The following is a 21,762-nucleotide window of genomic DNA, read 5'->3' on the forward strand; positions in this document are numbered from 1 at the left end:
CACCATCCCCGCCGCTGGCACCGCCGATTGCCCAGAGCTGTGCCAAGCCCTGCAGGGATCCGCGCCCATCCCGCCGTGCCAGCCTGGAATGCTGCCCCGGGGCCTGGCTGCCCCGCTCTGCCCCATCCTCCCGTGCCCGTGCGTGCCAGGCCGCCCGGACCCCCCAAAACCGGGCAGGGAACGAGCCCAGTTCATGCCAGTTTGGGTCTGGAGGGTGCCAAGCATCCGCTGGCATCGCCGTGGCTGTGCCACTGTGCTAGGGTGGCACAGGACACCCGGGGATGGCTCAGCCGCGTTTTCTCCCAAATTGTGATGGATCTATTCGGGCTGCAGCTTTAGAGACGCGCGAGGGACGCATGGATCTCAATAAACTCGCTAATTAACAACTGCTGATTATGCTGACGCTGTAAATAAGCTGTCGTGGCTCGGCTCCGCCAGCCTCTTGCCCGCCAGGCCCGGCGACGTGGTGACAATGCTCCCGCGAGGTGCCTGCTGCGGTAATTAAGGGTAATTAAAGCAAGTGGGAACGAAAGCACAGCGAAAACTTCTCGTTCTCGCGTTTAGGATGAATGTTCACCTCGAGCTGCTCTTTGTTTTTGGGGCCACAAACTGGGTGAAATGGGTTTGTATGTCCTGGGGGTGGGGGGCACGGCCCCAAAAGTGTCCCCAAACCCCATCCCAACCCCAGAACAGAGCAGGGATGAGGAGCAGCCTCATGTCACCCTCTGCAGCTCCCGGGATCCTCAATTTATCTGCAAAACGCTGTGGCACCCTTCCCGCTGCTGGTGAGCTGCCCCCCAAAAACCCACCCGGGGGGGTGCCCCAGCCGTGGGCAGGGGGCTCCGTGCCAACCTTGAACCCCCCAAAAATCCACCCGGGGGGTGCCCCAGCTGCGGGCAGGAGGCTCCGAGACAGCCCTAAACCCCCCAAAAACCCACCCGGGGTGGGGGGAGCTGGCAGCCGCGGGCAGGGGGCTCCGTGCCAGCCCTAAAGCCCCCAAAAACCCACCCGGGGGGTGCCCCAGCCGCGGGCAGGGGGCTCCGTGCCAGCCCTGAACCACCCAAAAACCCACCCGGGGTGTGGGGGACTGGCAGCAGCGGGCAGGGGGCTCCGTGCCAACCCTGAACCCCCCAAAACCCTCAGTTTCCCTCACTTCCCAGGGTGCTCCCCTGGTTTCTTTGTCCCCAAATCAGTGTCACAAAGCCACCGCGACACCCCCAGGGGTGTGGGTACCCCCTCTCCGCGCAGCTCCTGCCTCCCGTCGCTTCTCCAAGCGCGGGCTCGGCATTTCCAGGGGGATAAAAAAGGCGGATCGCGGCTCCCCAGAGCTGTGCCTTGGAGCGGTGCCCAGCGGGGGGATGGAAAGTCGGATCCCGATCCCCCCTGCCAGAATCCCCGCATGGAAAAAGCAGAGGCGCGCTGCTCTTCCAAGAAACTGCCGCGCCGCTTGCCAAAAAAAAAACCCTGAGCAGAGCCCGACAATTTTTTGGGGCTGGGAGAGAATTTTTACCTCCGAGCCCGAAGCGTCACCGCGGTGGTTGTGTTACCCTGGGGCTCCCCACTTCTCACCCCCTCATCCCCCCAAAAAAAGTGTCCCCAAATCCAGGGAATGAGGGTTTGGGGTGACGCCGCTCGGCCCACGCTGGCTCAGAGGTCTGGACGAGGCGCAGGAGGGAATTCCTGCGGTGAGGATTTCAGCTGCTCAGCATGAATTTCTGCACCAAGCCAGGCACAATTCCACCCCCCCTCCCCGCCTAATTCCAGCCGGGAAGGAAAGATCCGGCAGGAATTCTTTCCAGCATCCTCGGGCCGTTTCTACCCGCGGTGCTAGAACAGCATTTTTGCATTTTTGCCTCTTTTTGGTGAAGTTTTCTCGCCCGGAGGAGCGGAGGGAGGAGAAGCTCCGCGGAGTTCCCGTCCCCCCGCGCAGCCTCAGAGCGGCTTCTCCATCACTTCCTCCCCCCCAAACCGCACATTTTTGGCACATTTTGGGGTGGGACACAGCCTGGCTCCCATGGGAGCTGCGGATGGAAAAGGTTCAGGAGCTCTGGGATCTGCTCTGAGCCACCCCACAGGGCTGGGGGCTGTCCCTTGTCCCCTTACACTGCGCCTCTCGCCCGGGCTCCGTTCCCTCGCCCCATCTGGCGTCTCCATGAGTAATAAAAGCTGTTAATTGCCAACAGATGCCCCAGGAAACCCTGGCGCTGCTTCTCGCCGCTCTGTGTTTGGCTGGGAAGGAGAGGAGGGGAGCTGGAGCAGGTCCCGGGTCCCCCCAAAGCAGGGGGAGGGAGCGGGGGGGGATCCCAGTGCGTGGCAGCTCCCAGAAAGCAGAGCTGGAGACGCGGCTGTAGAATTTCCAGCAGAATTTCCAGCAGAATTTCCAGCAGAATTTCCAGCAGGATTAGGGAGCAGCGGGGGGACACCCCAGGGAGGGGATGGTGACCCTGACCCGAGCCCCCTGGCAGCCCCCGGCTGTGCCAGGACGGGTCACCCACGGTCCTGACCCCTGGCGTGGGCAGCCAAAATCCTTGTGCTGGTGGCAGTCCCCTCCCTGGGCACCCTTAGGAGGTGGCAGCGGAATAATTTGGCTTCTTCCACCCCCTCCTCTTCACTCCCATCACCACGTTGGAACCCAAATGGCTTTTTCCAGCGCGCCAAACCTGAACTGGGCACCACTGGGATGAACTGGGTTATGAAATTGGTGTTTCCATCCCCTGGGGGGGCTGGGGAGAGGCTCCCCCACTCCAAGGGTCACGTCCCGTCCCAGTGTCCCAGCACTGGGGCTGGGAGCAGCCCTGTCCTGCCCCACGGTCCGAACTGGGCAGCGCCCACCAACCCAAACTGGACAGCGCCCTTTGCTCTCTCCAGGCCTGTCCTGTCCAAGGGAAGCCCTCAGGAAGCTCAGGAGCCTTTTCCAGAGGGAAGGAACAGCCGTGACCGGGATCTGCTCCCACCAGGGCCCTGCCACGGCGCTCACAGCGGGAGGATTTCAGCACTGCGATGCCACCGTGGATCAAAATCTCATCCCAGCCGTGCTGAGAGCCACCAGCAGAGATGTCCTGAGCAGAGATGTCCTGCCCCAGCTCCTGCTCTGGCCATCCCCACCAGAGCTGCTGGTCCTGCTCGGGATGCTCCGCGTGGTGCCGACCTCCGAGGCTCCCGATTCACTCACTGATTAATCACTCGTTAATTACTACTCCCGGTTCCCGTGATCAGATGCTCATTTGCAGGATCAGCCTTGCTCGGTGAGGGGGGTGGAATTTTGGGGCACAGCGGGGGTGACACCGTGTGACACCGGGTGACACCGGGTGACAGCCACCCCCGGGAGAAGCACGAGGCGGCGGCCGCGGCCCCACGGCACCACAGAGAGTGAATTTTATTTCCAACAACGACAGCACCTGCCCCGTGGGGTGGGGACAGTGGGGAGGGCTGGGTGGGAGGGGGCGGCCGCGGGGGTCCCGGGCTTTGGGGGGTGGGGGGATCCCGGGGGGCGGCCGCTCGCGTGCACACGGTGCACGGCGTGAAGAAACATCCCGGTAGAAAAGAACGAAGGTCTGAGGGCCTCGACCTGCCCCGGGGTGGGGGTGCAGGCGTGAGCGTGGGTGAGCGTTTTGGGGGGTGGGGGAAGGCCGCGGGTCCCCTCCACACCCGCGTCCCGGGGGTGGCAGGAGGAGGAACCGCGAGAGGATGAACGGGAGGCGGAAAACGGCTCCGACCAGGCAGGGACCCCCACCCTGGCTGCCCCCCAAGCACGGAGCAAACCCAGCGCGGCCACCGGGGCTCACACCTCCGTCTGGAAATCGCCGTCGGCCGCGTCCAGGCCGCCGCAGGGGCTGTCCCAGTCTGCCCGGCACAGCTCCAGCCGGTCCCGCTGGGCGCTGGGCAGCGAGCCCAATGTCATCGCCTTGAACGTGCTCCATGGTTTGGGCGGCGCGGCCGGAGCCTTCGGCCTCTGCTCCTCGGGGCTGGTCACCTCCTGCACGGTGAGGGGCAGCTGTGGCCTGGCTCTGCCCCACAGCCACCTCCTGCCCTCTCCTGGATGGGATGGCACAACCCCCATGGCGGGTTCAGGACTTACGTTGGCCGTGCTCTTGTCCCCGCCGCCCGACGAGACGCTCCACCGCTTTTCTCGCTGCAGAAAAACCCCAGCGCTCAGCCCCGGCAGCACCCCTGGGTGCCCTCCGTCTCCCCGGGGTGCCAGTCCATGCAGGAGGAGGTAAAGGCTCGCAGGGTGCACAGCAGGGCAGGACGGGGCCTCCAGGACCTCACCTTGGAGGAGCCGGTGGACGGAGCGCGGTACCGGTCCAGCGTGTGGAATTTCTGGTTGAGCTCGTGGTAGAGCTCGGAGTGGCGTTTCCGTGTGTGCATCACCTTCTGCGGGGGCAGAGCACAGCCTGTGGCCATCGGCGCTGCCCGCTGTCCCTTGGCACTGTCCCCTGTCCCTCAGTGCTGTCCTCTGTCCCTCAGTGCTGTCCTCTGTCCCTCAGCGCTGTCCCCTGCCCCTCGGCACTGTCCTCTGTCCCTCAGCACTGTCCCCTGTCCCCTGGCGCTGTCCCCTGACCCTCGGCGCTGTCCCCTGCCCCTCAGTGCTGTCCCCTGCCCCTCAGTGCTGTCCCCTGCCCCTCAGCACTGTCCCCTGTCCCTTGGAACTGTCCCCTGTCCCTCAGCACTGTCCCCTGCCCCTCAGCACTGTCCCCAGTCCCCTGGTGCTGCCCGCTGTCCCTCGGCGCTGTCCCCTATCCCTCAGCACTGTCCCCTGTCCCTCGGCACTGTCCCCTGTCCCTCGGCGCTGTCCCCTGTCCCTCAGCACTGTCCCCTGTCCTTCGGCGCTGTCCCCTGTCCCTCAGTGCTGTCCCCAGTCCCCTGGTGCTGTCCCCTGTCCCTCGGCGCTGTCCCCTGTCCCTCAGCACTGTCCCCTGTCCCCTGGCGCTGTCCCCTGCCCCTCAGTGCTGTCCCCTGTCCCTCAGCACTGTCCCCTGTCCCTGGGCGCTGTCCCCATCCCTGTCCCCATCCCTGCACCCCGCAGAAGCAGCAGAGCCCACTCCGTGCCCACTCCGCTGTTTCGGCGCAGACCAGCGCTCGCTGCTGCCGGCGTTAAACCCCTCAGAGCTCAGGGGCTGCCGGCAGGCGAAAGGATTGGGGACAAACCGGATCGGTCCCCAGGATGGCACCGGTGACACCTCCATGGCGGCACTTACCTCGAAGTCCAGGTCAGAGTACCGCAACCTCTTCCTCTGGCGGGGGAGCAGGCAGGAGCAGGGGAGGAGATGGAGAAGAAAAGGGAAAGGTCTTTGCAGGGCCGGGACGAGGGGGAAAAGGGTTTGGGGGTTTGGGGGCTCATGCCACCCCCAATCCACGCCCGGCTGGGGACACGGAGCTCATCCCGCCGAGGGTGGGATGGCCAGGGGGGAATTCATGCAAACCCACGCGTGCACTCGCGTCCTGGGCACACACACCCCTCCCCACGCTTGTGCCCGCGGGCACCAGCGCCCCGCTCACCTCCAACGACCCCACTTTCATGGCAGAGCCGGGCACGGTGCGGGGCATGGTGCGGCTGCGCTCCGACAGCTCCGAGGCCAGGATCTGCCTCACCGTGGGGTGCTGCTTGAACTGGAGGCCGTAGGGCGCCTTCACCGTCGCGTAGGGCTGGTTGAGGTTCACGTTGACGCGATCCACCGCCACAAAACCGGGATACGCGTCCCCTTCTGCCGCCGGGCGCCCCGTCCCGCCGGGCACCGTCTCCTCCGCGCCGGCTCCGAGCGTGGCCTCGTCCCGGGGGAAAGGCTTGAGGCTGCCGGTGCGGCGGGGCAGCATCATGTAGTCGCTCTCGCGGGGCGGCTCCGGGGCCCGGATCCAGCCGTATTCCAGGGGTCTCAGGCTGCTCTCGGTGCACAGGTAAACGGGACCCGGCGCCTCCAGGCCGAGCTGCTGCGCCGGCGGCTCGCCCAGCTCGGTCAGCCCCGCCACCACGTTGGGTGTCATCTTGGGCACCTGCACCAGGATGCTGGCGGGGGGGATGTTCCCGGGCAGGCTGGAGAAGCCCAGGCCGCCCTCCGAGGTGGTGTTGAGCTTGGGGTCTTCGTCCCCGTCCAGGGAGATGCGGGACAAGGTGCCGGTGATGGTGGCGGGGTTGCAGGTGTTCACCTCTTTGAACAGCACTGCGGGCGGGGAGCGGGGTCAGAGCCGGCCCCGAGGGTCCCACGGAGGGTGGGGGGACACGGGAGAGACCCCCTGGCTCGTGCTGCCTGTCCCTCCCAGGTGTGGCAAGGTGACAACAGAGGGGAGCTCACCTGTCTGACACGCCAGGTCAACGTCCTTTTCAAAATCTGTCTATAAAAATCCAGAAAGAAGGGAGAGAGCGAGAGAGAGAGGAGAGAGAGAGAGGGAGAGAGAGAGAGACGGGGAAATGAAGCAGCACGGCCGGCACGGGGGGCAGCGGTGGGGTCTGCAGGCTGGGGGACCCCACTCACCAGGATCTGCACCTGCCCGTTCTTGCAGGAGTCGGGCGAGTTTTCATTCTCCTCGCTCCTGCACCCCCCCATCTGACACTTGACCACGTCCTGGACCTGCGGGGACAGAGGCGGTCACGGCCCCGCGGCCCGGGATGGCCCCCGGTACCCCTCCTGGGACAGAACCGGTCACGGCCCCGCGGCCCGGGCTGGCCCCCGGTACCCCTCCGGTGCCAGCCCACCTCTCGGCGCAGGAAGCCGTGCACGGTGATGATGACGAAGCCCTGGACGGAGTTGAAGACGGCGAAGAGGACCTGGAAGAGGATGGAGCGCCGGTCGGTCATGGCGAGCACGGCCGACATCCAGGTCAGCGCCAGCAGAGGCAGGACCACGCAGGAGCTCCACAGCGATGCCCTGGCGCAGGGAGAGAGGGGCCGGGGTGAGCCCGCGGGGTGGGATTGCCCCGGGACAGCCCCCCCCGAGCACTGCCTCCCTCCCCCACAGCAGCCCCCCGAGCCTCGCCCCGCGCCCCAAAGCATGGCCGGGGCTGTGCCACCCAGCTGTCCCCTCTTCCTCGGTGTCCCCAAGGAGGGCTGAGGGGACCTGTGGCCTCCAGCAGCCTCCCCCCAGGTGTGTCCCTGTCCCCTCACAGCCACAGGGTGCTGGGGGGGACGCGGGGCCACCGCCACCCTCCCACGGCCACCAGAACAGCGGAGAGGCGATTATATATTTTTTTTTAATTTTTTTTTTAGCAGCGAATTTTGGGGCTGCCTCTGCTGTGACTAAACCCCCGTGAGCGAGGACTTCAGCAGCCTCCGGAAGAGGGTCCCGGGGACACCCCCCGAGCTTGTACCCCTCACCCTTAGGCCAGAAGAGCCCCCCCAAACCCCAGCGATGAGGTGACCTGCCATGGGGAAGCCATGCCATGCAGACGTGATGGGACACCCCGCCCCGAGCACAGAGCATCACCCTTCCTTCCTTCCATCCTTCCTTCCCCTCGGGGACCCCCAAGCCGCCCCCCAAGCCCTTCGGGGAGATGCCCAGAGCCCCCCCAACATCCCGCGCTGTGCTCGGGGCGGGGGGCACGGGGCTGGCACTAACATGGCACTGCTGGCGGTGGCGGAGGTCATGGCCGCGCTGGACACCACGCCGCACTTGGTGCATTTCAGCAGCAGGCTGCCGCACGGGGGGGGCTTGGAGCTACCAGCCCAGAGCCCCCCCGGCGCCCCACGGCCAGGACCGGGCCACGCGGGGTGAGGGGAGGGGGTGCAGGCACGGGAGCAAGGCAGGAGGGCGGGGGGGATGGATGGACGGATGGACGGAGGGATGGAGGGACGGACACAGGCAAGAAGCGAATGGGAGGAGAGGAGAAAGAGAGAGAAAGAGAAAGAGAAAGCGCCGGGTTAGTCGAGGGCGGCAGCTGTTAATGGCGAGGGGGGTGGCCAAGCGGCAGGGGAGGGGGCGGCACGGAGGGGGGGCTGCGGCCTGCGGACCCCCCTTCTTCCCCGAGGGAAGGAGCGCGGGTGGGTGCCCCCCAAATTCTGCCCCTCTCACCCCCGCCGCCCCACCCTGAGCCCGCTGCCGGGGTACCCCCAGGCCCAGCCCCCCCGGCAGGGTGGGTGAGGGGGTCGGGGGGCAGCCCCGGGGACCCCCCCTCTCACCCGAGGGGCGCAGGGCACTTACCCAGCTCGCTGCTTTTTGGACTTATCTGAAATGCCCTCGCGGGACATCAGCTTGTTGAAGACGATGATGCCCACCAGCATGTTCACCTGCGGGAGGGTGGGCTCAGGGCTGGCACCGAGCCCCCTGCCCGCGGCTGGGGCACCCCCCGGGTGGGTTTTGGGGGGCTCAGGGCTGGCACCGAGCCCCCTGCCCACGGCTCCCAGCTCCCCCGTGTGGGTTTTTGGGGGGCTCAGGGCTGGCACCGAGCCCCCTGCCCGCGGTTGGGGCACCCCCCGGGTGGGTTTTGGGGGGCTCAGGGCTGGCACCGAGCCCCCTGCCTGCGGCTGGGGCACCCCCCGGGTGGGTTTTTGGGGGGCTCAGGGCTGGCACCGAGCCCCCTGCCCGCGGCTGGGGCACCCCCCGAGTGGGTTTTGGGGGGCTCAGGGCTGGCACGGAGCCCCCTGCCCACGGCTCCCAGCTCCCCCCGGGTGGGTTTTGGGGGGCTCAGGGCTGGCACGGAGCCCCCTGCCCGCGGCTGGGGCACCCCCCGGGTGGGTTTTTTGGGGGTTCAAGGTTGGCACCGAGCCCCCTGCCCACGGCTGGGGCAACCCCGAGGTAGGTTTTGGGGGGCTCAGGGCTGGCACAGAGCCCCCTGCCCACGGCTCCCAGCTCCCCCCGGGTGGGTTTTGGGGGGCTCAGGGCTGGCACTGAACCCCTGCCCGCGGCTGGGGCACCCCCCGGGTGGGTTTTTGGGGGGTTCAAGGTTGGCACGGAGCACCCTGCCTGCGGCTCCCGCCCCCCTCGGGTGGGTTTTGGGGGGCGCAGGGTTTTGGGGGGCAGCTCACCAGCACGATGACAGCAGCGGGTCCCACGAAGGCGTAGAGCAAACCACCCTCCAGCGAGAGCCAGCAGCTGCGGGGGACCGCGGGTCAGGGGACAGCCCCGTGGCCGTGCCCTGCTCGCACCAGCCCCTCCCCGTGTCCCCTGTCCCCTGTCCCCTGTCCCCTGTCCCCTGTCCCCACGTACTAGCTCGCTGTCCCGTAGCCTTTGGTCCGTGTGAAGCCGACGGAGACGGCGACCACGAGGGCTGGCAAGCCTGGAGAGGGGACAGGGGGCTGGAGGAGCTGGAGGAGCCCCAGGGGTGGGGACAGCGATGGAGCTCCTCTGACCGCTCCCCACGGCCCGAGGATGTCACAGCGGGGACACCCGGGGCTGCTGTCCTCCGCCGTGCCTCAGTTTCCCTGCTGGGCAGCCAGGCCGGGCTCTTACCCCATCCCAAGCACAGGAAGCGTTTCCTGACCAGGCGGGTCCGGATCCGGCCGATCACCGCCAGGTAGGACTGCCACGCCTCGGTCAGCACCCAGCAGAAGGACGAGAGGAAGAAGAAGTGGAGGAAGGCGGCGGTCATGGTGCACACGCCCTGAGGGGTGGGGACACGGCGACATCAGGGGGACACAGCCACGCGCTGGCACGGCGGGGGTTAAACCCCCACTCCCCAGTGGAGTTAATCCCGGGATCGAGTTAATCCAAATCCAATCGGCCGGGAGCCAGCAGGGCACCAGGCGAGTGGCCTGGGACGCCACCAGCGAGGGTGACAGGGTGGTGGCAGGGTGGTGGCACCCACCTTGCTGAGCATCTGGGACTGGCCCACGAGGATGAGGATGTTGGAAGCCAGGATGGAGACGCAGAAGTTGAGCAGGATGATGGAGCGCTCCGACTTGATGAACCTGCGGCAGGAGCGGCGTGGGGCCAGCCTGTCCCTGTCCCTTGTCCCTGTCCCTTGTCCCTGTCCCCATCCCTGTCCCTGTCCCCATCCCTGTCCCTTGTCCCTGTCCCCATCCCTGTCCCTTGTCCCTGTCCCTTGTGCCTTGTCCCTTGTCCTTTGTCCCTATTTCTTGTCCCCATCCCCATCCCTGTCCTTGTCCCCATCCCTGTCCTTGTCCCCATCCTTGTCCTTGTCCCTGTCCCTTGTCCCCATCCCCATCCCCATCCCTGTCCCTGACCTCCTGTCCCTGTCCTTGTCCCCATCCCTGTCCCTGTCCCTGTCCCTGTCCTCCTGTCCCTGTCCTTGTCCCCATCCCTGTCCCTTGTCCCCATCCCTGTCCCTTGTCCCCATCCCTGTCCCTTGTCCCTGTCCCTGTCCCTGTCCTCCTGTCCCCGTCCTTGTCCCCATCCCTGTCCCTTGTCCCTGCTCCCTGTCCCTGCTCCCTGTCCCCATCCCTGTCCTTGTCCCCATCCCTGTCCTTTGTCCCCATCCCTGTCCCTTGTCCCTGTCCCTTTTCCCTTGTCCCTGTCCCCATCCCTGTCCCTGTCACCATCCTTGTCCCTTGTCCCTTGTCCCTTGTCCCTTGTCCCTTGTCCCTTGTCCCTTGTCCCTGTCCCCATCCCTGTCCCTGTCCCCGTCCCTGTCCCTTGTCCCTGTCCCTGTCCCTTGTCCCAGGCAGATTCTCCCACCCCGGTTCTCCTCTCCCATTACTCCCATGGATGTTCAGCCTTCCCTGGTGCCGTGTCCCCTCTTGTCACCCTCCTCCTCACACACCCTGGGTGCCCCCCAGGTGCCCCCAGGTGTCCCCCAGGTGCCCGTGTGCCCCTTGTCACCTCCAGAAGGCCGCGTAGATCACCAGCAGGGTCAGCAGGGCCATGCAGGACACGGCACAGCCGATCATCAGCGGCACCGACGGCGTCCCCGAGGGGTCCATGGCCTGGGGGACACCGGGGGGGGACAGGCTGAGCCCAGCCCCCTCCCCACTGCTCCCTGCCAGCCCCCTCAACCCCCTCACTGGGGACCCCCGGGTGCCCGAAGGGGTGGGTGACAGTGGTGGCACGGCCCAAGGGGGCTCCATGCCAACAGGGGACGTGGGTGGAATAGCAATGGGGCGCCCCCTCCCCTCTGGGGACCACGGCAGCTCCTGCCTGCACAAACCCACCCTGCTGGGGGGTGCTGGGGGGTGCTGGGGGGTGCTGGGGGGTGCTGGGGGTGCTGGGACCCTTCCCCTGCCTGCTGGGGACACCCCCACCCTCCAGTGCCCACCTCGTCCTAGTAGGAAACGCTCCGTGCCCATCCCGCCCTCCCTCGGGACCGCCCCCACCCCAGCCGGGGGTCACCCCGCAGGCACACGCCGTGTCCCCAGAGGCTGCTGGCTGTCCCCAGCCTGTCCCCTACCAGGTCTCTGGGCAGCTGGGCGAGCACGGCGAAGGTGGCGAGCTGGCGGCACTGGCACTTGGTGTGCGCCGGGAGGGTCTCCAGGGTTTGGCAGCTCTCCGTGTCCCAGTTTCCCAAGCCAGCATCCCTGATTAATGGGAAGAGAGCGAGGGAGAGCAATTTGAAATGATCCAACACCACGCGCAGCCCCTCCGGAGTTAGTTAACCCCTTCCTGGCCTTGCTAAGAAGGGCACTGCCAGGGGGCACTGCCAGGGGACCCCCCTGAGCTCGGGGAGGGGGTGAAGTCATCCCCGTCCCGGGATGACCCAGTGGAAAGGCTTCGGGTTTAGGAGATTTGGAGGGGAAGAAACATCACAGAGAGGGGCAGGGCAGTGCCAGGAACAGCCCCAAGAGCCCCCTGGCACCCGTGTCCCCTCCCAGGGGGGTGATGATTCCCTCTCTCCATGGGGACCTCTCCTACCATGGGGATCCTCCGTTATGGGGACCCCTCTGCCTTTGGGACCCCTCCTGCACTTGGGGACCCTTCTGCCATGGGGACTCTCCTGTTAGAAGGATCTCTGCACCATGGGGACCCCTCTTTTTATGGGGACCCACCCTCTTGGGGACCCTCCTGCCATGGAACCCCCCCAGTGAGGGGCAGAGAGGGGGGTGGCACTGCCATGCCCAGGAACAGCATCCACAGCTCCCAGCAGGTCAGGAAAACCGGGAACTGGGTCTGTGGAACAGCTGGGGACTGTCCCTGGGGCCGGGCTGGGACCTGCCATGCCCATCACAGCCAACGCCTCCCCAGCGCTCCAGAGGATGAGGCAGAACCAGGGACCCCGAGCTGTGGCACTCCCGTGGCTACCTGGGCAGGGGCTGGCAGTGCCAGCCCGCAGCACTGCCCACCCCCCTTCCTGCCCTACTTTCCCTCGTTCCTGCCAGCTCGAACAAATCACATCTGGCAGCCTGGCACGGCCACATCGATCCCGTGGGAGCTCAATTCACCCAGGCCAGTGGGGCTGGGGTGCGGGAAGGGATGGGCCTAGCTCCTCGTCCCTGTTCCCATCCCTATTTCCATCCCTGTCCCCATCCCTGTCCCCATCCCTGTTCCCATATCAGTGCTCCCATCCTGTTCCCCTTTCCCTGTTCCCATCCCTGTTTCCATCCCTGTCCCTATCCCTGTCCCCATCCCTGTTCCTATGTCAGTGCTCCTATCCTGTTCCCCTTTCCCTGTTCCCATCCCTATTTCCATCCCTGTCCTCGTCCCTGTTCCCGTCCCTGTTCCCATCTCAGCTCTCCCATCCCCTTCCCCTTTCCCTGTTCCCATCCCTGTTCCCATCTCTGCTCCAATCCCTGCTCCCATCCCAGTGCTCCCATCCCTGTCCCCATCCCTATTCCCTGTCCCCATCCCTGTTCCCTGCCCCAATCTCTGTCCCCATCCCTGTTCCTGTTCCCTGTTCCCTGCCCCAAACCCTGTCCCCATCCCTGTTCCTCGTCCCTGTCCCCATCCCTGTTCCTGTCCCCTGTCCCTGCTCCAATCCCTATTCCCTGTCCCCGTCCCTGTTCCCCCCTCGCTGTCCCCTGTCCCTGTCCCCTGTCCCTGTCCTTGTCCCCATCCCTGCTCCCTGTCCCTGTCACCATCCCTGCTCCCCGTCCCTGCTCCCCTCCCTCCCAGCCCTGCCCTGGCACTGCCAGCCCCTCCCTGTCCCCAGAGTGTCCCCAGAATGTCCCCAGAGTGTCCCCGTGTCCCCATGCCCCTCACTCACGTCCTCGAGTAGTCCCAGGTGACACACTGCGGGTGGGACGTGCCCTGCGGACACGGGGACAGGTTAGAGCTGCCCCCAGCCCTGTCCCCACCCCGCGGGGCCATGTGGCCCTTGGGGACATTCCCCGGCTGTCCCAGGGCTGGCACGTCCCCACCGTGGGCACAGGGACAGCAGGGTGGCACACGGATGGCGTGGGAGGGGAAGGGGACACTCACGGTGGTGAGGATGACACGGGAGGGGACAGCCACCATGACAATGGGGGACAAGGGACACTCCCAATGACACTCAGTGATGATGAGGGACACAAACAGTCACGGTGATGTGGAAAGGGGGACACGGGGGGACAAACATCGGTGACATTGGAGGGGGACACTGACATTGATGTCGTGGGAGGAGACGCGCCGGTGACAGTGACGTGGGAAGGGACATTCACGGTGACACGGGAGAGGGACACTCACACCGGTGCCATGGGAAGGGGGACATGGTGACATGAGAAGGGACATTCCAGATGCCAGGAGAGGGGACACACATTGATGACATGGGTGGGGACATTCCCGGTGCCAGGGCAGGGGACACTCACATTGATAATGTGGGAAGGGACATTTTTTGTGCCAGGGGAGGGGACAAACATTGATGACACAGGAAGGGACATTCCCGGTGCCAGGGGAGGGGACACTCATATTGATAATGTGGGAAGGGACATTCCCAGTGCCAAGGGAGGGGACACACATTGATGACATGGGAGGGGACATTCCCGGTGCCATGGGAGAGGGACACTCACATTGATAACGTGGGAAGGGACATTTTTGGTGCCAGGACAGGGGACACTCCCGTTGATGACATGGGAAGGGACATTCCCGGTGTCGGGGCAGGGGACACTCACGTTGATGATGTGGGACAGCTCCACCAGCACCAGCGGCTCCGCGGGCCGGGTCGGCGGGCGCACCGTCACCGTCAGCACCTTGGAGGTGACGGCCAGGGGGCTCCTGCGGGAAGGGACACGCGCTGTGACAGGCTGGGGGACAGCGGGGGACACCGCGGTGGCGGTGCCACTCACCTGGGCGGCGGCAGGATGAGCCCCAGCGTGCGGTACAGCACCGCCCCGATGACGAAGTGCGACGATTCCTCGGCTTCTGCGGAGAGAGCCACGGGCTCGGTGACACGCCAGATGTGTGCCCAGATGTGCGCTGGCACCCACGCTGGCGGTCACCCGCGCACGGCCCGGGGGTGCGGCTCGCGTGTGGGTGTGTGAATGGGAGCCAGATGTGAGCCCACATCTGCAGCAGGCGTGCGCCCGTGGGCGCCTCCAGATGTGCACGCTCACGTGCGCACGCTCCCAGATGTGCGGGGCCCACACAGGCGCGCACATCCAGATGTGCAGGGTCACACACGCGTGCACATCTGGATGTGCAGGAGCGTGTTCATGTTCACACCTGTGTGCACATCTGCACGCTCCCAGATGCGCACACTCCCAACGTGCACACCTCCAGATGTGCAGGGTCACACCCACGTGCACATCCAGATGTGCACTCACACGTGCATGTTCACACCCGTGTGCACACCTCCAGATGTGCACACTCACAACACGTGCATCTCCGGATGTGCGGGGTCACACATGCGTGCACATCCAGATGTGCAGGAGCACACATTTTGTTCACACCTGTGTGCACAGCTCCAGATGTTCAGGGTCACACCCACATGCGCATCCAGATGTGCACGCTCACACCTGTGCGCACACCTGCACGCTCCCAGACGCTCACACTCCCAACGTGCACACCTCCAGATGTGCAAGCACCCCATCCTAAGCACGCAGGACCTTCCAGGCGGACGCACGCCCACCTCCAGCTGTGCCCACCCTGCCAGATGTGCCCACCCTGCCAGATGTGCGCACCCCCGGGCGCTGCTCCCGCTCACCTGCCGAGGCGAGGCTCAGCACCTCCCTGGGGATGAAGAGCTTGTCCTCGGAGCTGCGGGCCCAGTCCTTCATCCCCCGCCGGCCCTTCATGGGGAAGTTGATGTCGCTGGACACGGCGGACACGGGCTCCCGCTGGATGCTGGTCACTGCCAGAGGACACGGGTGTCACCTCCCCGCTCCCGTGTCCCCCCCCTCAGGTGTCCCCAGGGCCGCCCCACCGCTCACCCAGGTTGTCGGTGACGATGAGGGAGCTCTGGAAAGCCTTCAGCGCGTTCCCCACCAGGTGGATGAAGTCCTCCACCACCTTCATCAGGTGCACGGAGCCGGGAGAGACCTGCGGGAGACGGGAGCAGCTCCGCAACCACCGGGATGTGACACCCCATGCTGGGGACACCCCCTTGGTGATGGGGACACCCCCTTGGTGATGGGGACACTCCATTGGTAATGGTGACACCCCCTTGGTGATGGGGACACCCCCTTGGTGATGGGGACACCCCCTTGGTGATGGGGACACCACATTGGTGATGGGGACACTCCGTTGGTGATGGGAACACCCCATTGGTGATGGGGACACCACATTGGTGATAGGGACACCACCTGGGTGATGGGGACACCCCGTTGGTGATGGGGACATCCCCTTGGTGATGGGGACACTCCATTGGTGATGGGGACACTCCATTGGTGATGGGGACACCACACTGGTGATGGGGACACTCCATTGGTGATGGGGACACCCCCTTGGTGATGGGGACACCCCGTTGGTGATGGGGACACCCTGTTGGTGATGGGGACACCCCATTGGTGATGGGCACATCCCCTTGGTGATGGGGACATCCCCGTTGGTGATGGGGACATCCCCGTTGGTGATGGGGACATCCCCTTGATGATGGGCACATCCCCTTAGTGATGGGGATACCCCCTTGGTTATGGGGACACCACCTTGGTGATGGTGACACCCCATTGGTGATGGTGACACCCTGTTGGTGATGGGAACACCACCTTGGTGATGGGGACACCACCTTGGTGATGGGGACACCCTGTTGGTGATGGGGACACCACCTTGGTGATGGGGACACCACATTGGTGATGGTGACATCCCCTTGGTGATGGGGACACCCCGTTGGTGATGGGGACACCACATTGGTGATGGGGACATCCCATTGGTGATGGTGACACCACATTGGTGATGGTGACACCCTGTTGGTGACAAGGACATCGCGGCTGCCACCGCCACCACCGCGCCACCCACCTGCTGGGCGTCCTCCCACTTGTCGCGGTTCTCCGCGTCCACCATGTAGCTCACCACCTGGAAGAAGCGCTGCGGGGACGGGGCTCAGCGGGGCTGGCGGCAGGCCGAGCCACCGCCACCTGTCCCGGGGAGGGGACCCTCGCTGTCCCCCTGGCTGCTACCTGCACGTCCTCGGAGGACGGGATGTAGGTGGCCCTCTTGAAGGTGTCGGTGACGTTGCGCAGGATGTCCACGGAGAAGAGCAGGTCCCCGCTGTAGTAGGTCTTGCGGGCCATGAGTTCCAGCAGGCTCCGCACCACCTGGGACATGCCCTCCCCTGCCAGCACCCGCTGGCCCTTGGCCAGGTGCTCCCGCAGCTGGTACCGGGGAGGGGACAGTGGTGTCACTCTGCTGCCACCACCCCCCAGCAGCGCGGCGTGTCCCTCATGGTGCCCAGAGCCCGGGGGATGCTGAAGAGTGAGTTAAGGCGGCTGCGGGATGCGCAGGTTGAGGGTGTCCGCAGCGGTTTGGGGACATCCAGGGTGGTCTGGGGACATCCACGGTGATCTGGGGACATTCATGATGGTCTGGGGACATTCACAGGGGTTTGGGGACATCCAGGGTGGTCTGGGGACATTCACGGTCATTTGGGGACATCCAGGGTGGTCTGGGGACATCCACGGTGATCTAGAGACATTCATGGTGGTCTGGGGACATTCACAGGGGTTTGGGGACATCCAGGGTGGTTTGGGGACATCCAAGGTTGTCTGGGAACATTCACAGGAGTTTGGGAACATTCCCAGTGGTCTGGGGACATCCAGGGTGGTTTGGGGACAATCACAGTGATTTGGGGACATCCAGGGTGGTTTGGGGACATCCATGGAGTCTGGGGACATCCACGGTGATTTGGAGACATCCAGGGTGGTCTGGGGACATTCACGGTCGTTTGGGGACATCCAGGGTGATCTGGGATCATCCTCCACATGCCAAAAGCCTTTCCCCAGACACGTGGGAACGCAACTCAACCAGCCCAGCTCAGGGATTGGGACATTTTTCCAAGCCCACAGAGGTCAGTGGGTGGTCACAGGAGTCTGGGGACATCCAGGGAGGTGTGGGGACATCCGTGGGGGTCAGGGGGCATCCTCTCCACCCCAAAAGCCTTTTCCCAAACACAGGGGGACACAGCCCCCCTCAAGCTCTGGGATGGGATCCCTATTCCCACCTTCACAGGGATCTGAGGGAACCTTCCCATCCCAAGAACCATTTCCCACAGACACAGCCCGGCTGGGATCCCCTTTCCCCGCCCACCCACGGAGCCGTGCCTCAGTTTCCCCATGCCAGAGAGGTGAGGTTGGCTCTTGGAGCGCCAGGGATGGGACAGAGCCCCAGGGACAGGGACAGGGACAGAAGGGGCCGTGTGGGAGCGGGCACCTACTGAGAGATGCAAGTATCTGTACTCGTGGGAGACGCAGCGGGCGAAGCTGGGCACACCCCAGTAGGCGACCCCGTGGGGGCTCAGCAGGCACCGGCGGCTGGCAGTCCCTGTGAGGGAGATTTGGGATTGGGGCTGGCACCGCGATCCCTTCCTGGCACCCTTATGCCACCCACAGCATCCTGCGCAGCTCCAGGGGATTTAGGGGTGCTCGACCCCAATGTCACCCACCACCCCCCGCCCCGCCCCACGAGGCCTGACCCCAATGCCACCCCCTTCCCCTGGGGATTTGGGGTGCTCAACCCCGATGCCACCCACCACCCCCTGCCCTCCTCCAGCCCTGGGGGCATCTGGGGTCACCTGTGGCGTTGGGGGGACATTTGTTGTAGATGATCTCCCCGGCAGCCGTCTTCTTCCAGGTCATCAGCATCACGTACTCGTCCTTGCACATCTCGTGGTAGGCTGGGGGGGAAAGGGGGGTCAGCACTGCCCGGCTGTGGGGTGAGGGGCGCTGGGGGGGCGCGGGGTACCCCATACCTGGGCACTTCTTCTCGTTGCAGGTCTTCACCTCCTCGCCGGTGCCCTCGCAGGGGTAGCCCTGCATGCCCGTGCCCTCGCACATGCGGAAGCGCCGCTGCCAGCCGGTGTCGCAGGTCTTGGAGCAGAGGCTCCAGTGGTTCCAAGGACCCCACTTGCTGTCTGCTGTGGGGATGGGGACACCGTGGGACACCCGGCTCCGTGCACGGAGAGCGGCACCCGCGGGGACGGCGACGGGGCGGCATCGGCGCCGCCCCACGCGCCGCGAGCCGAAAATCCCGCGGGGTGTGAAACGCGTGGATCAGGGATTTAAATCGCTTTTAGAGCACACTGGCATCCTGCTGCAGATGCCCACCCTGCTGCGGATGTCCCTCATTCCCTGCCACCATCCACGGGCACCACGGCACAGCCACCACCTCCCTCTGTGGCTGCCAGCGGTGCCACCGCTTCTCCCACAAAACAAGGAGCGGCTCCAAGGACAGGATGAGGACGCCGTGGTCCATCCTCTGCCCGGCGTCCCCGCGCCCAGAGCCGTCCCCAGCCCCACGCCGGAGATCTCCCTCGTGTTTTTACGCCCAAAGCACGGCGGGACCCGCCGTCGCCTGGCACCGACGGGTCCCCAGCGCCACCCAGGATGAGGACAGTGCCAACCCTTGGTTCCTCTAGCTGAAACATGCCTGGTGATCCTGGTGATAGCAAAAGGGTTTTAAAATCACGGGGATTTTGGGTTAAAAGGAGAATTAAGCTTAGTAGGCCCGGAAAAAAATAAATACCCTGGGTACATGGAGGCCTTGTACCTTGCTAGAACTGCGCCTGTGTAGCTGGTGCATGATAAATGATAGAATTGTTAGATGTGATGATTGTTTAGTAATTAAATGTAATTGCTGCTTAATTGCAAGAATAAGCATGAGAAACTGTGGTCAGGGGCCTGAGAAAGATCACGAGAAACCCATGGTTGAATAAAGTCAATATATACAATAGAACAATCTAAGTTTAATAATGAATATGTAAGTTATATAATGATAGAATATAAAATACGCTCAGCTCGAAAGCTGTGTCAGAGTCAGATTTGGGTCTGTCCCCCTGATTCCCAGAGCTCTCAATAAAATCACATATGCAGATAATCATATCCAGTGATTCTGTGCGTTCCTGAACGCCAACACTGGCATCACCCTCAGGCTCCCCGCAGTGGAGAGGGCCGCCAGCACTCGGGGTGTCACCGGCGGTGACACCGCGGCGACGGGGCCGTCCCCCCGCTCCCCCCCAGCGCGCGGGGCCTTACTGGGACAGGTGGGGTTGGAGCACTCCCGGGCGTCGGCGTGGGCCCCCCGGCACTCGGCCCAGCCGTGGGCCGAGACGCTGCACTTGCGCGTCCGCTGCTGGGTGCCGTTGGCGCAGGTGACGGAGCAGCGGCTCCAGGCGCCCCACTCCAGCCACTGCCCTTCCACTGCGGGGACAAGGAGAGCGCCGTCAGCTCCCACGGCACGGCGGCCGCTCGGCCGCGCCGCCGCCGGGCTCGCCGTGACCCGCGCCGGGCTCGCCGGGCAACGGGTCCAACCTACGGGTGTGCCGGCTCGTCCTGTGCCGGCTCGTGCTGGCGGTGCTGGGAGCGGGGATGTCACCGGGGCTGGCCCCCGCAGCGGCTGGGACACAAGGGACATGCTCAGGGTGGGGACCCTGGTGTTGCTCGCACCGAATTTGGCGTTCCTGGCACCCTTGGTATTGCTCCCAACCAAACCCAGCGTCTCTGGCATTGCTCCTGCCGAATCCAGAAGCTCTGGCGTTGCTTTCCACCAAATCCAGCATCCCTGGCATCGCTTCCAACCAAACCCAGAATCCCTGGCATCACTTCTGGCCAAATCCAGCATCCCTGGCATCGCTTCCAACCAAGCCCAGAATCCCTGACATCACTTCTGGCCAAATCCAGCATCCCTGGCATTGCTTTTTAACAAATCCAGCATCCCTGGCATTGTTTCCGACCACATCCACCATCCCTGTCATCAGTCCTGCCAAATCCGTCATCCCTGGCATTACTTCCAACCAAATCCGGCATCCCTGGCATCGTTCCCTGCCAAGCTCAAGACTCCAGCAGCATCACCACAGGACAGCCGTGCCCAAAGCGGCGTGCCACGGCTGCCACGTCCCTGTCAGAGCTGCTGCAGGAGCAGCTCCCGCGCTCCCTCCTGCTCCAGGAGAGACATGGCATCCCTGCCCGTCACCACAGAAACCCCACAGCCACCACCACAGCCACTCCTGGCACGCAGGAGGAAGGGACAGCCGTGGCACTGCCAGCTGTGCGCGGACAGACCCTGCAGCCGACCTCCTTTGTCACCTCCCTGTGCCCCACAGTGTCCCTGTGCCACCCCAGTGCCAGGCACAGCAGAGGGGCAGGGGAGGAGCCGCCTCCCCTGTGGTGCCCAGGCTGGACCGTGCCCACGCCGGGGTGGTGAGACCCTGGCACGGCCAGCAGCACCGGATTTCCATTCGGATCTCCAGCGGGGACAGGACGGTGCGCCTGGCATCACAGCAGCCCCACGTCCCCGCTGCCCGTGGCGGTGCCACCCGTCCCTCGCGGCACCAGGAGCTCCTGGTGCCGTCTCCTGGCATTCCCGGCGGGAAGAAGGAGCGTGGGGAGAGGGAGGGAGGTACTGACCCGGGCAGATCGCGATATTGCAGGGCTTGGCCTGCAGCTCGGGGCCCTCGCAGGCCTTCCCTCGGCGCCGCGAGGCCGCGCAGCGCCGCGTCCTGGTCCTGGCCCCTCGCCCGCAGGTCACCGAGCACAGGCTCCACGGGGACCACTCCTCCCACGCGCCGACAACTGCAACACAGCACAGCCCAGGGGCTCCTGGCACCGAGGGCTCCTGGCCTGGCAGAGCCCTCGCGCCCTGCCCAGGGCTCAGCCGGGCACAGTTCCCAGCCCTGCCTGCCCCGTCGTCACCCCAAAGCCCTGAGCTGGCAGCGCTGCTCCAGCCTCCCTGTCTGTGGTGCTGGCACCGGCGGCGCGTGTCCCCCCGATGTGGGAATGCAGGGCTGCCCTCTGGCTGCCCTGGCAGGGGTCAGAACCCCCCTGGACAGAGCCCCCAGAGACACTGGCTGTGATCTCTGTCCATGGAAAAGAGTTTTCAATTTCACAAGATGAATTACCAGCTCTGAGTGTTTGATATAAGTAATAATTAAGTGTGGCATGGGTGCAAAAGTAAAATTTTAGGATTCTGGATTAGGGTTCAAAGGGGACAAGATGGAGGAAATTGGGTGTGCCTTGTCCTTTTTCTCCTTCTTCATGCCCTCCATGTTTCACTGTGGTGTTGGCATTTTTCTGTTGGTTCAGGCTGGGGACACACTGTCCAACGTAGGTGACAGATATTGGCACGTTATTGTAAATCCAGCACAGGTAGTTTGTGGTATTTAATGTTTGTAACATCCCACTGAGGGCAGAGCCCCACACGCTGCCCTGCAGGACAGAGCTGCGGCAGGGCAGCAGAACATGTTAGAGATAAACAGAATAAACAACCTTGAAACCAGCACAGACCAATTATGGCTTCTGCTTTGGCAACAGGGCAGAAAGACAGAGACTTTTTGCAATTTTGGAATCATCAATACCTCAGATTCCGACACCCAAAGCCACAA

General features: G+C 64.6%; 1 protein-coding gene across 8 annotated transcripts in view; it reads right to left on the minus strand.

Annotated features, from left to right (window-relative positions):
* Positions 1–3,353: 3,353 nt before the first annotated feature.
* Positions 3,354–21,762, minus strand: part of ADGRB2 (adhesion G protein-coupled receptor B2) — a 33,367-nt gene continuing 14,958 nt past the window's right edge. For 3 of the 8 annotated variants that reach the window (XM_072917917.1, XM_030290273.4, XM_072917918.1), the window contains exons 5-32: positions 20,789–20,953; positions 19,418–19,582; positions 18,136–18,300; positions 17,959–18,060; positions 17,602–17,708; positions 16,349–16,543; positions 16,188–16,256; positions 15,164–15,272; positions 14,938–15,084; positions 14,081–14,156; positions 13,907–14,009; positions 13,024–13,067; positions 11,275–11,401; positions 10,710–10,813; positions 9,736–9,838; positions 9,381–9,531; positions 9,138–9,207; positions 8,957–9,023; positions 8,133–8,218; positions 7,551–7,649; positions 6,692–6,863; positions 6,471–6,566; positions 6,291–6,330; positions 5,500–6,158; positions 5,199–5,234; positions 4,270–4,374; positions 4,079–4,132; positions 3,354–3,976 (exon numbers count right to left, since the gene is read on the minus strand). In XM_072917917.1, the coding sequence (XP_072774018.1) occupies positions 3,782–3,976; positions 4,079–4,132; positions 4,270–4,374; positions 5,199–5,234; positions 5,500–6,158; positions 6,291–6,330; positions 6,471–6,566; positions 6,692–6,863; positions 7,551–7,649; positions 8,133–8,218; positions 8,957–9,023; positions 9,138–9,207; positions 9,381–9,531; positions 9,736–9,838; positions 10,710–10,813; positions 11,275–11,401; positions 13,024–13,067; positions 13,907–14,009; positions 14,081–14,156; positions 14,938–15,084; positions 15,164–15,272; positions 16,188–16,256; positions 16,349–16,543; positions 17,602–17,708; positions 17,959–18,060; positions 18,136–18,300; positions 19,418–19,582; positions 20,789–20,953 (3,611 nt within the window). In that variant the 3' untranslated portion in view covers positions 3,354–3,781. The remainder of the gene's footprint in view (positions 3,977–4,078; positions 4,133–4,269; positions 4,375–5,198; positions 5,235–5,499; positions 6,159–6,290; positions 6,331–6,470; positions 6,567–6,691; positions 6,864–7,550; positions 7,650–8,132; positions 8,219–8,956; positions 9,024–9,137; positions 9,208–9,380; positions 9,532–9,735; positions 9,839–10,709; positions 10,814–11,274; positions 11,402–13,023; positions 13,068–13,906; positions 14,010–14,080; positions 14,157–14,937; positions 15,085–15,163; positions 15,273–16,187; positions 16,257–16,348; positions 16,544–17,601; positions 17,709–17,958; positions 18,061–18,135; positions 18,301–19,417; positions 19,583–20,788; positions 20,954–21,762) is intronic. The other 5 variants (XM_072917919.1, XM_041720723.2, XM_072917921.1 and 2 more) reach the window with 5 other exon arrangements.

The sequence above is a fragment of the Taeniopygia guttata genome, chromosome 23 (assembly GCF_048771995.1).
Source record: "Taeniopygia guttata chromosome 23, bTaeGut7.mat, whole genome shotgun sequence".
Classification (NCBI taxonomy): domain Eukaryota; kingdom Metazoa; phylum Chordata; class Aves; order Passeriformes; family Estrildidae; genus Taeniopygia; species Taeniopygia guttata.